This window comes from Balaenoptera borealis (genome assembly GCF_965194805.1).
Source record: "Balaenoptera borealis genome assembly, chromosome: 1".
Classification (NCBI taxonomy): Eukaryota; Metazoa; Chordata; class Mammalia; order Artiodactyla; family Balaenopteridae; genus Balaenoptera; species Balaenoptera borealis.
The window spans coordinates 112,020,807-112,035,867 of record NC_138860.1 but is presented as its reverse complement, the minus strand read 5'-3'; the positions used below and the strand labels follow the sequence as shown (position 1 = coordinate 112,035,867).

At 45.6% G+C, this 15,061-nt stretch overlaps 1 protein-coding gene across 2 annotated transcripts in view; it reads right to left on the bottom strand.

Moving 5' to 3' along the window:
* Positions 1–15,061, bottom strand: part of BCAR3 (BCAR3 adaptor protein, NSP family member) — a 201,940-nt gene that overhangs the window by 98,040 nt on the left and 88,839 nt on the right. For both annotated transcript variants that reach the window (XM_082384084.1, XM_082384083.1), the window contains one exon: positions 9,210–9,537. In XM_082384084.1, coding sequence (XP_082240210.1) covers positions 9,210–9,526 — 317 coding nt within the window. In that variant the 5' untranslated portion in view covers positions 9,527–9,537. The remainder of the gene's footprint in view (positions 1–9,209; positions 9,538–15,061) is intronic.

Sequence of the window (15,061 nt, the reverse complement as noted above, 5' to 3'; positions counted from 1 at the left end):
AAGGGCTGGGCCAGCCCACCAAAGGGAGGCTCTGCTCTGTGTCTTAGCACAATGGTGTGCTGATCTTTCTGTGCACCGTAGGGTTGTTAGACCTGTAAGCATGAGCGGTGGCCAAGATGCACTGCTGTAGGGCAGCCCAGAGCAGACCCAGGTAGAGGGATTCCAGCGAGACTCCATCAACATGTGGGAAACTTTCTCCCCCATTAGCCGCAGGCATGGAACGTGATCTCAGGTTACACACAAGAATTAGGAGCCTCCCAGGAGGAAGGAAGGGCGGAAACCAACATCTGAGCCCCTGCTTCATGCCAGGTCCTGGGCTAGGTGCCCTCACTTGGGATTGTATTTGACCCCCAAGCCACCCTTTGAGGACGTGGAGATTCAGAAAGGTGAAGGAACTTACATAAGGTCACAAAGCTACCAGTCTGGTTGCCGGAATCAGCACCAAGGTCGCTAGCAGCTTTCTTTGATGTCCAGGGCTAAATCAACGTCCCAGCAAAAGTACCAGTGGCCTTCAGGGCCAGGTGTCACACAGCAGAGTTGGCAGGAGAAGAATAAACAGCTATGATCAGGTGGAAGCTGAGAGCAAGGACGTGACCTGCTCCACCCAGACCCCCCAGAAGGCGGTAACAGGCTCAAGAGTGAAAGTCAGAGTGCTGACGTTCGGGTGGAGCCTTCATGTTTAGTGACCAGTGAATCTTCACAGCACTCCTCAGAGGGGATTATTTTCACCCTCATTTTATAGTTTAGAACTTGCCCTAGTTCACACACCTAGTAGTGGATAAACAGGCATCTGAACTGAGACCTCTCACTTATGTGACTCGTGTTCTCACCTCTTGCCTCTTACTATGTTTGCAAGTGATTCTGGAACCACGGACAGTCCTCTGCATAAAGGCTGGGTCAACGTGGAAGGTTTCTCAGCCTTCTGTAATTTGTCAATAACAGCACAATCCGTAAACAGGAATACCCTCAGCGCTTGTGTTTGGGGCCTCAAAGGAGAGAGAGCTTGAAATTCTGCATGCAGTCCTGCAGCTAGTCTCTTAGAGACAGACTGCGTGGTGACAGCATTACAAAGCTGTGAACAGCAGGGTGGCCGTGGCCTGAGGGCTTATCACTCCTGTGGCTCCAGTCCAGGCCCCAGGAAGGCATCTCCTTCCATCAATGAGAGTAACTATAACTTCTCCAGCTCCCATCTCTCGCCAGGCTGGGATGGCTCCCAAATCCACATGTGATAAGAACATGAGTAGTCTGTAACTGCAGAGCATCTTCTGTTTACAATATGCTTTAACCTATACTGAGGGGCGTGAAAAACTCATAGTTTCTGACTTTCAGAAGACTGAAAAAACCTGACTTTTCTCAAACAGCATGCAGGAGGCCAGAAAAAAAAGGATTTAAAGCAAGTCAGTTGGGGTGGGGTGTGAGGGGTTGGGGGAAAGAGGAGATATTGAACAGCTCCACTCAACAAGGACAGCTTTGTGTAATTCTCTGATCATTCTCTTGGTTGCGGTTTGCAATCAGTTAAAAAAAAATGTCCTTTCGTTTTTCCCAGAACAGCTGAGAATGCACAGATCCCAGCCTTTAGGGCTGAAATCATCCCTGTGAGTAGAGGATTTAGGACTACTGTCAGGCAGCTGGTGGACCTGCAGGCATTTCCCATTCTCTGGGCTCCCCCAACCCTGGGCCGGTACAAGATGCCCAGCAGGGCTGAGCTCACCTCTGACCCAGCTGCTCCTGGCCTCAGCACACCAGGGGCCACCAGAGCCTGGATGTGCACCATTCCTCGGAATTCACTAACCTACATCCACAACAGCTGCGCTCAAACACCAAGTGGCATTTCAAAATGTTAGTAAAACTCAACTTGAAAATTTAAAAATAAAAATTCAATGCATGGGCTATTACTTTCTGGAGACATTCTTGGCTGTTAAGCCACGGTCATTCTGCTAACTCAATAAATGTACCTTCTATTAAATAGAATCTATTAGTCTATTAAATAAATTTTTTTCAACTCTAAACCCAACTTTTCCTCTGTGCACAAAAAGCTTCCAATTTGCAGACAGTAGACATGCCCATGTATAAATAATGTGCAGATGTTTGTGTGTGGATTTTCACACTGCAGATCCTTCTGATTAACTTTGAGCTAAAGGGTGATTTATTTGCATGTCTGGGGGAACATCTTGCTTTGCTAAGGAGAAAGCAATAGTTATAGAACTTGGTGGTTCTGAAGGGGAACACACAAAACAATTTTTCAGATGGGGGAACCAACACAGCCCAGAGTTAGGTCTTTAAAACAGTGTTTAGAGAAGGGTCTGCACAGATCCTGTGCCTTACACTTTTTCTTTAACTTTGAAGAGCTGACACCGTGACATGGTAGGTTACTTACTGCCTGGGAAAGGATACCGGATTTTAACTTGGGATAATTCTGCAGACTTTGTGGCCCCCATCAGTTAAAACACTTGTGACTAGTCAGTCAGCTCCACTCATGCACATTCATGAAACACCACATTGTCCAGCCACATGCTCCCACAGCACAAGGGGCAGAAGGAATTAGGCTCTCAGCAGCTGTTCCCAGGAATGCGTGCCTCCACGTACCCACAGGCAGGAAAAGGACCCACAGTGGACTCCAAGTGCTGATCCTGCAGCTACCCTGGCAACACAGACCTCTCACAACAGGAACTGGTCCCCTCTCAGCCCAAGGAAGGTCCCAGATTGAAATAGAAATTCATCCTTGAAGATAGATGAATCAAAGGGACACCAGCCAAACAATGCTAATGTCGAGAGGAAATCCCGTCTGCAGACCTCTCAGAGAAGCCTTGCTCTGCTTGCAGAACAAAGGCTTCTTCTGTGACATCAAGCAGCACGTTTAAGAGCTCCGGGCTTCTTGCTTTGGCTACCTTTCAAAACCACAAGTACATCCAAGGGCAGCCAAGACAACAACAAAGCCAAGTGATACAGGTCTCAGAACGAGGAGACCAACTCCCCTTCCAGGCCTGCCTTCTGCCTACTCTTGGCAGCCAAGGCTCTATCCTCCTCAAGGGGGTGTGTCTGAGATGCTGCAGTCAGACCCTGGGGACCGAAGCTTTCCATGCAAGAAGATAGCTCAGAGGATGCCCACGGCAGGGCCAGCCTTCTCGGGAGGCTATAGAGCGCGGTGTCTGGGGAAGTCCCTACAGTAGTTTCCAGGTCCTAATCCCAGCTCAGTCACCCACTAGGGTCTAATCTTAGGTGCTTCAATATCCCTGAACCATTTTCTCAACTGTAATGATGACAACATGCTGCTGCTAATAACGATGAAATCTGCTGTCCCTCACACAGGTTATGATGTTCAAACAAGACAATTTATGAACATATCCTTTAAGATATTTTAAAACTATAAAATGTTAAGAGGTAATAATTCATGTGGATATGACATATGTTTATATGACAGCTTAATAATGCAAATTTTTAGGTCAAAGGGGAGACTTCCTCTGCTTTCCCTGGGGCCTCCCACAGGTTGGATATTCAATTAATATTCAATCATAATAAAGGTGACTTTTTAATGACTAACAAGGCAAACATGTTTGTTGGGAAAACAGCGAACTTGCAACTTATCATAGTATTTCACAAGACAAGGAGGTGCCCGTCTGAAGGGCTTCCCTCTGAGTGTAGGCGGGTCCATATGAAGAGTGGGTGGGGTACTCCAAGATGGCTCCACCATCATCATGCCAACACCAAATGTGATGGAATGGAAGGCTTGCAGACTTGACATCTGGGCAAGTCACTCTTAGCTGAAGTTAACCCCTAATGCACTATGAAAAGAAACAAGTAAGGCCAAAAGAGTTTACAAGCCAAAAAAAAAAAAGAAAAAAAGAAAAAGAAAGAAAGAAAAAACCAATAATCTTGGGAATTATTGGTGCAGTGGTTAAGAATCCGCCTGCCAATGCAGGGGACACGGGTTCGAGTCCTGGACTGGGAAGATCCCACATGCCGCGGAGCAACTAAGCCCGTGCGCCACAACTACTGAGCCCATGTGCCACAACTACTGAAGCCGTCGCGCCTAGAGCCCGTGCTCTGCAACAAGAGAAGCCACCACAATGGGAAGCCCATGCACCGCAATGAAGAGTAGCCCCCGCTTGCTGCGACTAGAGAAAGCCTGTGCACAGCAACGACGACCCAACGCAGCCAAAAATGAATGAATGAATGAATTTTTTAAAAAATCAATAATCTTGTTAAAGGTAGACCTAACTAGTCTTAGGTCCCTAGACTCAGGGATCCAAAACTCTTAACTTTAAAACACATGTGGCTCTCAGCTTGCAGTGGTGAGTGAGCTGGGGCGGTGGGTGGGTGGTGTTTTCACAGCTCCACTGGGCTGTCAGAGCTGAGTTAGGAACAGAAATGCTGCTTCTCTCTCACAGTAGTTCTGCCCAGCACCTTAGTCACACTCTGTGCTCTGGAGCCTCAGGTTCTCATTCATATATCTTGTCCCCAGCTTTTCACATTCACAAATGTTACTTGTTGACACTGTGGATTGTTCCAAAGAATAAGTGAGGCAGCTCATAATCTTATTAGGAATACTTAAAAGGATTAAAAAAAAAAAAAAAGAATATACGGTACTTTGAACTCCTCAAAACTGGGAACATCTCAGGATATTTTTTTTTTTTTTTTAAATGTGCCAGGTAAATAAAACACATTAACAAGACTGCGGAGCAGGGGAAGAGGACTTTATGATCCTTTGACACAGAGCCACTCGCCTTCTCACTCAGCCTCATCTTGAAGGATGTGCATTTGTTACTTCTGTACTGACCTTCAACAATATTTTAAGTTAAGGAAAAAAGATGTGAATTTGGACAAACGTAATTCTGAATCAGAAACAAACCTAAACCAGCAGTGCTTGTTAAGTCTTCCACAGCCTGGACTTGAAACTCATGACTTGTGTCCACCTCCGATAAGATCTTTTACTGAGATCTGATCTATGTCCAAGTCAGTTTTCAAGTTAAAAAGCTTTGAACTGCTGGCAGGTTGACAGCTTGGGCCTTGGGTGTTTATCGAGAACGTCCTCAAGCTAGAAAGGGTGACTCCATTACCACCCTCGGCCCCTGGGAGTTTCCCCTGGTAGAGGAGACACCCAGCCTAGACCTTAGAACTTCAGGGAATGAGTTTGTGAACCGTCTCTGTGTGGTACGCCATGGATACCTAGCTCAATATAGAGTTTAACTTAATGAATAAAAAGTGGCCACAGGAAACCAGGTAACAGCTGGTTCTGACTCCACATAGTATAGCCTGGCATTTGTGCTTAATTTTGGCTAGCCAGAAGTTATGTTTCTTTGCTACCTCATAACCTTCCTAAGAGGGAGCGGTGATGGCTCTGCTTCTGCATCCCAGAGTGTTAGGTGCCAGTGATGCGACATTAACATTACCGTGCACAGGCATGCACCTCCACATGCACCTGTCATCAGCAGGCCACCCGGCGAGACTCCGCAGAGCAGAACCTTCTGACCCCCAGAACATGCTGGGGAACATTGTGGTTTGATGTCAGAAAGCTTGCAGACTCTCCAATGCTTTCTCCGGAGAATATCTGGGCCTCCACTTATTTTCTTCTTGTAATACTGCAGTTACACAACTAAAAATAATTCTGAACTCTTGCCTGCCTAGCTCTTTCCCAACATGTGTACTATTCGCCTCTCAACGTGCTACGCTCCAGCTGCAGGTGACCCCAGCTTGTTTTGGGTTTTTCAAACATGCCAAACTTGTTCCCACCCCCGGTTCCTTGCACTTGTTCTCCCTAGGCCCAGAGAGTTCTTCTCCTCAGAGACCTGTCCACCCTATAAAAAAAAGATACAACCCCAATAAATCTCTAGCGTATCACTCTAGTTCCTCTACATCACTGACTATAATCTGCAATTGTCTTGTTTATTTACTTGTATTTATTATCTGGGTCCCTCACTACAATGTTAGCTCTGGAAGGACACTGTTTCTGATGTTCCATTGTTATCCTGTTAGTTCACGTATTTCCCCACCCTGTAAGAGGGCAATGATTTGACAGCTAGAATGTCTACTATGTCAGACCAGCACTTCAGCTAAGATACACAGAGGAAATCGGCAGAATTTTCCTGGTGAAGCAATGGTGCTTATAAAATCATTGTACTCTAATTAACACAGGTGCTCAATATATAGGCATGGAACAAATAAATGAGCTAGGATCAAAATGGCTTTCCTTGCTACAGGGTAGGACAAAAAGAGAGACACCAGGAGATACAGCAGAAGAAAGCATCCCCTGCTTTACCCGATAGCATCACAGGTTGCTGGTCTTCCTCAACAGGAAAAGGGGTGCAGAGTTTCTAAACCAGCTCTAACAAGCAGGGTCACAACCAGGTCCATTATAGATGCAGAGAAGAAGCCTTTACAACAATGAGGCTTATTTACCCAGGTCCCTGGTGGATAGAAGGAGAAATCAATTCTTGTTCTAAAGTATCCTGAAGCTGACCCGATGATACATCCATACACAATTTTATTTCAGCATGTTGACAACTAAATACAGGTATCCCTGCTTTTCGAAAGTTTGCTTTACATCATTTAGCTTTTAGGAAGAGACCTACGTTAGTACCTGATTTCAGTAATCAAAAGAAATCTGAAGAGGATTTTTGCTTTTGTGAAAAAAGGTGAAAAGTGAAAACAGTGTTCAGTGTCTGTTTTCAGGAAGCTGTGACAGATGCAGTGTGCACCCAGAGCAGCAGCAAGAGTGGCGCCACCAAGCTCCTCTGGAACTACACTCAGTGTCTCAGCATCAAGCTGCCCTAGCTTTGAACTGTCTGTGAGCACCTGGGCTTTATCTCCATTCATCTTGTGCATCTGTTAGCAAGATGTGTCCTAAGGTAATTTTTTCTACATTTCACACCGTTTCAGCTTATGGAAGGTTTCACAGGAAAGCTCTGGATAGTGGGGGCCGCCTACACCAGGAGAGGCAGCTCCTGATTAATAGACATCCCGGCATCTCTATAGAACTCGATGGACCAGTGCCTTTTGTGAGTTATAGTCATTTTTATAAAGGGGGAAAGTGTCTAATGGGAAGAAAATGAATGCAGATTAACTGGAGTGAAATCATCTAAATATGTCATTGAGAAATGACTGAGAAGCAACAGCCTCTGTTCTGAGGAAATAAGATATACTAGTTCTACACAGTGAGATGGATATACATTTGCAGTGTTTTAAACGATTTTGAAGACTCACTTTCAAAAAAACCCTATTTCAACCATGCAGTTTAATTTCTGTTCTCCGGGCTTTCGCAGTAGTGTTTCCTGGCTTTGTTCACACTGCATCCTGACCTGGAGGTGCCTCCCCCTCTTCAACACCTGCAGACACCTTCTCTTTACTTAAAACACAGATCAAATGTGAAACCTTCCCTGAACTTCAATTTCCCTCCAAGAAGGAATTAAACATTTCCCTCTCCATATTTCCATAGCAACTTACATACACAGGCATTTCACCTACAGTTGCTTTTCATATTGCAAACTGGATGTAATTAAATACATAGAGAACGTGAATTGCAGTGCCTAGACTGGCTGCAGGTTCTGTAACATGCTGGTGCTATGGAACTGCCGCTGCTTGTTGCTATAGAAACGTAAGGCTGAATGAATGGCTGGCGGCTCATTTTGTGAACTGGGCTGGAATTTATTTTGCATCTTATTTCACTTGTGTCTCATATTTTTCATTACAATGGGTCATAAAAGTGATAACATGTGTATAAGAAGTCCTGGTTAATGATAATATTGTCTAGAGCTAGGAAAATAAAGGCCATGACTTATGCAAAAGTCAAGGGTAATAAATTCTTTGAAAATATAAAAAAGAAAAATAAGAATTGGATGGATGTAGTTCATAATCTGATGCTATGATAAAAAAAAATGCTGTGGTTCCTTTTGAGGGACTTAATGATATAGGAAGTTGGCCTTCAAAGTACTCTCAAATACTGGAAGATATTAAGAAATGGTTCTTTTTTTAGATGTTAGTTATTTTTAAATAGATCTTTATTGGAGTATAATTGCTTCACAATACTGTGTTAGTCTCTGTCGTACAACAAAGTGAATCAGCCACATGCACACATACATCCCCATATCCCCTCCCCTGTGAGCCTTCCTCTCACCCTCCCTATCCCACCCCTCTAGGTCATCGCAAAGCACCGAGCTGATCTCCCTGTGCTATGCTGCTGCTTCCCACTAGCATTTGGTAGTATGTGTCTCTCACTTTGCCCCAGCTTCCGCGCCCTGCCCTGCCGCGCTCCATGTCCTCAAGTCCACTCTCTATATCTACATCTTTATTCCTGCCCTGCCTCTAGGTTCATCAGTATCATTTTTTTTCTTTTTTTTTTTTAGATTCCATATATATGTGTTAGCATACGGTATTTGTTTTTCTCTTTCTGACTTACTTCACTCTGTATGACAGACTCTAGGTCCATCCACCTCACTACAAATAACTTAATTTCGTTTCTTTTTATGGCTGAGTAATATTCCATTGTATATATGTACCACATCTTCTTTACCCATTCATCTGTCGATGGGCATTTAGGTTGCTTCCATGACCTGGCTATTGTAAATGGTGCTGCAATGAACATTGGGGTACATCTGTCTTTTTGAATCATGGCTTTCTCGGGGTATAAGCCCAGTAGTGGGATTGCTGGGTCATATGGTAGTTCTGTTTTTAGTTTTTTAAGGAACCTCCATACTGTTCTCCATAGTGGTTGTATCAATTTACATTCCCACCAACAGTGTAGGAGGGTTCCCTTTTTGCCACACCCTTTCCAGCATTTATTGTTTCTAGATTTTTTGATAATGGCCATTCTGACCGGTGTGAGGTAATACCTCATTGTAGTTTTGATTTTCATTTCTCTAATGATTAGTGATGTTGAGCATCTTTTCATGTTACAGTTTTTTATATTGTGGTTATTATGTTTTTTAAAATAAGAGTCCTTGTCTTTGAAAGACACATACCAAAATACTTACAGATAAAATGAGGTCTGAGATTTGCTTCAAAATAATACCAGAGGAAGGAAAGTGGGTGAGAGTACAGACAAAGCAGGCCTGGACATGAGTTGATAACTGTTGAAGCTGGGTGATGGGTCCACAGGAGTTAATGAACCTATCTTCTCTACTTTATGTATATATGACATTTTTCCTAAAAAAAGACTTAAAAAAAAAAAGCCCTTTAAAACAAATCATTTTCACTCATGAAATTAAAGAAGCTACCTGAAGGTGAATGTTTTGCCTTTCCAGTCTTGCAGTGGGTGCTCCTGGATGACGTCCTGGCTCAGAGGTGAGTGCTGCCGTGGGGATTTGGAATGGGGGAGGGTCCCCATGTGACTGAAATTATCACAGGACCTTACGGGAGGAGGGCCTTTCTTCTTCCGTGGAAGGGTGCCGTGTATAGACACGTCTTGATAGGCATCTGTGCGATGCTCAGCGAGAGGTGACTTGCTGCTCAGGAGGTCCATGGATGAGGCCAGGGGGAACTGGTGATTCACTGGCATGTTTCTGGGAAGGCTTGCAAACTTTCCCGCAGCCATGATTCTCAACTCTAAGTGGGGAAGAAAAGAGTGAAGGTATAAATCTAAGAAAAGCACCAGAACTGATTTCCCACTTACAAAAGGAAATGGAAATAGACCACATAACAAAAGAAAATGTTCACAGAGTGTTAAAGGACAAACACTGAGTGGCATCACTTGTGAAATTTAATACAATGGGCAGTTTACTCATCTCCTTTTTTCATCCTACAGAAGAATTCTCCTGGGTTGGCAGCAGATCCGCCAATGGAAAAGGGCAAATACATTTCAGAGACTTTAGAGGCACATGAGCCATTTTATTACTTCAGATGACTGAAGCCGATGGAAAAGCATGACTAACAAAAAAGAACACTGAGGAAAGACTCAAGGTTTCAGTAATAAATGCATTTGAGAAAACGTTCAAATATGTTAGATAATTAGCTCACGCATTCCCACCACCCTGTAAATGATAAGAACAGGTGAAGATGACTGGAATTCCTTAGCTGCTAGAACGCCTTCAGCGCCAGACCAGCCCCTCAGTTGTGCTACCCAGAGAGAGAGGACAGATCCTTTCTGTCAAAGACCTGCTGCTTATAAATAAATCAATGTTCGCTAATTAACGAAGACGGCCAGGGTCAGGGGTCAGGAGGTGGGCTACTCCTCCATACATCAGGGGCTCAGCGGGAGAGGAAAGCCACTGCGGGGGTGGGGGGGACCTCCATGTACAACCGTCCCCCAGAGGGGTCAGGGACCTGCTTGCCGCCAGCAGGGTTGAGCAATGTACATGGGTGCCTCTATAGTCAGGGAAGAGTGGGAAGGGTGGAGAAGGAAGAGAAAATAGGGTTGGGGGGCACGGATCATGGAAAGCAAAGGAAAATGCTGTGTGCAAAAGCAGCCCCGACAATTGTTCCCAGCTATGACCGGTAGCAGAAATGTTCACCCTGAGCAGAGTTTGCACCTCTGCCTCCTAAAAAACAAACTATGGTTTTGATCTAAGCCAAATTATATGACATTTTAAAGGCCAATATATAGAGATAAAGAAACACAAGACTGAATAAAAATTCGGGCTAGTCCCAGGAGACATAAGGATCCAGAATCTGCACCACTAGTCATGGTATCAGACTGGTCTAGAGATCACAGCTGCATAGCTAAGCCCAAAGTGCTGGTCTTCCCCGAGCCTGGTGAGGAGATCATCTCTTTGCACTGTGGTCTCTTCTCAAGCCTTGCAGCCCCCATTCCTCACAGACCACCCTTTCCACTGCAAAGGGAACGATGCTGAGTGAAAATCATCACTCACTAGCACCACCGCAGAGACAGTTCCACAAAGGAACCGGGGACTTGGGATGTGGCTTGGAGACAACCAAGAAGAACACAGCCCTCCAGAAGCTGGCAGAGTAAGAGGTGGAACCAGGACAAAGACAGCAGGGTATGCAAAGGAAGCAAATGACAACGCGCGCACACACACACACACACACACACACACACACACACACAATCCACTGTTCCTACAACAGAGACAGACACCCGAGTGCTGGCGGCTGGGTGGAAGGAGACCCTCCACGCAAGGCATATAATCTGAACCCTGTCCTCAGCTCTTTGCCAAGCCTGGTAATTCTGAGGCCTGTCAGCTCTGTGTCTATCTGGGACCACACAGAAGGCCTGCCTCCCAGCAGGTGCAGACAATGGACTGAGTCCCCACGTGGGCCCCTCCCAGGCCTGGCCAGTACCTGGCACACTGTCAGCACTTGTTCAATGTTAATCATCGTTATTAAAAAAGAAACCAAACTCCCCGGCCCTCCCGGCCTGACCACAGGTGACGTAAGCCGACGAGGATTCCCTCACCCTTCGCGCACACATTCATAGCTATGAACTCTCACCTGTCCGAGTAATCAGCACCTCCCTTCTTTATAGACAGGCCTGGATCATTCCCAAGAACCTGGTGGTGAGGCCCAAAGCTCCCCCACAGAACCTCTTCGTGTACAAAGGCCCACAGGGTTGGTCACATCTACCTCCAGGCTAGGACAACGGACCAGAGTTACCCTGGCTCCAGTGTCTCCAGTAGCCTGTTTCCTCTCTGCTTATCCAAGGTCTATCTATTTCAAGATTGAGCCGAAGTGCTTCAGAATGCCCTTCAGCAAGCTATCCTCACCTCAGTGTATTCTCAAGGGATGTTAACACCTGCCCTTCCTACTTTCAATTCAACAAACATTTAAGTGCCTACTCCAGATAAGAGACTCAGAGAAACAAAGATGCATAAGCCTCAATCCCAGACTATGAACTCAAAAGAGACAATACAGTTGACACCTGAACAATGAGGGGCTAATCTGCATATAACTTATAGTCAGCCCTGCATATCCACGGTTCCCCCGTATCCACAGATTCAACCAATCACGGACCATGTACTGTAGTATTTACTATTGAAAAATATCTGTGTATAAGTGGACCCGTGCAGTTCAAACCTGTGTTGTTCAAGGGTCAACTGTAATATAATTCATCAATGGGACCCTTAACATGCTGGAGTGAAGAATAATTAATTTTGACAAAAGGGCTCAAGGAGGATCTCAGAGAGGGCATCACTGGAGATGAAGGATTTTGAAAGGCTGAAAATTGTAGGGAAAAGCCCTCCAAGAGGATGTGACAACAGCAGATGCATAAGGGCAGGGAAGTGCCCCTACAGGCTCAGGAAACTGAGTCACGCGGTGTGGCTTGAGTCAAGTTGAGAAGCATTTCCTGGAAGAAGCACAGCTTAGGACCAGATCATGAAGTCTTGAAGGCTGTGTTAAGGTGTCTGAACCTGACTGTCAGTGCTAGGGAAGCTCGGGAAGGGTGGTGTGGAATCCCGTCTGTGCCTGGGTAGGGAGCTCTGGTCATTCTGGAGGGAGAGAAGGGAGGTGGGGAGGTCAGTCAGCAACAAGCCAGCAAGGAGTGATGGAGGACTCCGACCTGGGGCAGTGGCCACGGGAAGGGAAAGGAAGGGCAGAGCGAGGGGCTAGGAGCTCGAGGCCTCTGGCTGGGAGGAAGGAGGTCACAGCCAAGGGAGGACAGGGCTATGCTGTAACGCACTGAGTAGCACAAGAGGGAACCCCTGCGGGCAGGCGAGAGGGTAACAAGCTCACCACTGGGGCTGCTGAGTGTGAGGCACCGGTAGGGCAGTTCGGTCTAGCAGGCTAGATACTGGTATGTGCAATTAGGGGCCAGGACAGGATGTCGATTTTTAAGAGTCATCAACATCAAGGGAATATTTAAACCAGTGAGTAGATCCCTCAGCTGGTTATTATCAGCTGTGATAACAGTTGTGAAACTACCTCTTAAACTGTCAGGAACCATACAATATCCATGAATTATATCCTTACCCTCTCTCACCTGGGCTGCTTCAAGCCTATAAGGACCAACGCAAGGGATAAATTCTGAAAACTTAAATCGGCGCCTCTCAACCTGGCTGCACATTAAGAGTCCTCGGAGAAGCTTTTAAAATCCCCACACCCAAGCCGTGAGCCAGACCAACAAAATTACAGTCTCGGTGGGTAGGACCCTGGCATCAGTCTTGTTAAAGCTCCCCTAGTATTGTTCAGTGTGGAGCCAAGTTTGAGGACCACCAGGTAAGCGAGTTTCTTTAGTACAGAGCAACTGGCACCCAGATTAGTTTCTGGGTAACAGAATAGAATAACAATGAGAAAGCATCACTCAGGCAACAGAAGCGTTCCCTCATTCTTCATTCAACACACATTTAAGGAGGGCCTCCTGGGTGGAGGGGACTGTGTGGGTGTTGGAGACGGTGTCAAACGACTATCCTCACGAGGTTCCTACCCTGCAGAGGAAGCAGACAGTAAGTAATGACCATACGTGTTGGTGATTCCCAGTGCCGTGGGAGTGCGCAGAGCGGGGACTGGGGGCCTAGTTTAATCTAGCAGCCAGGAAAGGTTTCCCGGAGGAAGGGCTGCTGACCTGAAGGATGTGAAGTAGGGTTTAATTACCAGAGGGAGAAGATCATCCAAGCTGAAGTTTCCAGAGTTACAGTTAAATTTCTCAGCTGCAGTTAAATTGGAAATACACAGGCCAGGCTCTCCTCTACAACTTGCTGCCTCTAACTTGGGACTCTTTCCCATTAAAGTACAGCCTTGCCCTGTGTCTAGTCACTTGGAAAGACTGGCTCCAGCCTGGGCCCTATGTCAAGCTTGAATCCATCCAACGATGGGGGAGGTGGGCCCTGGCCAGAGACCTAACTTTAAACAAACAACCAACAACAACAAAAAAACTAAAGCGGGGCAGGGAATGGAAGGGAGAATTATAGGTGGAAGAAACTCATTTGCAGTCTGTTGGTTGCTCTGTTTCCTACCTGAGTTTACTTTTATTTTTTTCTAGACTCCAGGAACCTGGGGGAAATCCAGGGGTGGAAGTGCATGGAATCTAGGTTCAAGGTACGTACTTTCCATTCTGACAGAGGAGCCACAACCCCATTTGACCACTAGGCAGAATCTCAGCATGTGATATGTAGATGGAATCTCAGAGAATCAAGCCCCTCTCTTTTTCCAGATAAGGAAAATAAACGTTCATTCACTCAATATATAGTCTCCAAGAGTTTACAATGTACTAAAGCTGAGGATATAAAAACCTAGATGAGGTCCTGATCTCATTGAGCCTACACTGTGATGGGGAAGTCCAACCAACACAGACAACAAACTAGATAATATCCCAGTCGTAAGTACCCTAAAGAACATGAAACAGGATGACATGATAGAATACACTTGTTGGGGATGGAGGGCTATTTTATACTACAGTGGTCTGGGAAGACCTCTCTGAAGAGGTAACAATGACGTGAGACCTGAAAAAAGAGAAGGAACCAGTAAGAGAGGATCAAATGGAGTTCCAGGCAGGGGATTCGGCAAATGTGAAGGTCTTGAGGTGGGAACATGTGGTTGGAAGAGCACAGTGGAGACTAAATTCAAGTCTTGAGTGTTTGGCTCCTATGTTTTCTCCACTTGGGGATGTTTCTGTCTTGATGTTCCTAGTCATTATGTACTTCTTATGTACTATTTAATTTTTTTAAAATCAAACATGGTGTGACTCAGAACCTAGGCTTTGAAGTAAGACACAAGTTCAAATCCCTACTGTGCCAATGTCTTACTGTGTGGCCTGGGACAAGTGACTCAACTTCTCTGACAGTCAGTTTCTCATTTGTAAAAATGGGTTAACAATACCTATTTCATGGAGTTGTTGTGAAAAGTAAATGTGATTGTGTCTGTAAGCCCTTGACATACAGCAAGCATTCAAAAAATAGCAGGTCTCCTCTAGGCAGGGCAGGGACCATGTCTGTCTTGCTTGTAATTGTTTCCCTATCACAAAGAGAGTTCACAAATGAAGTCACTGCTTCTGGGGAAGACTGCAACCAGGAAGGGTGAGGAGGGAAATGTTTTAACCTAGAGCAATAGACGTAACAACAGCAAACCAAGTAGGATGTGGGCATAGATACACAGGCACACTAAGTGAGCTCATATGCCATCTTTAAATAAAAGCCCAGGTAAGACTTTGGCCATCCAACTTCACCTCTCTCTACTGTGC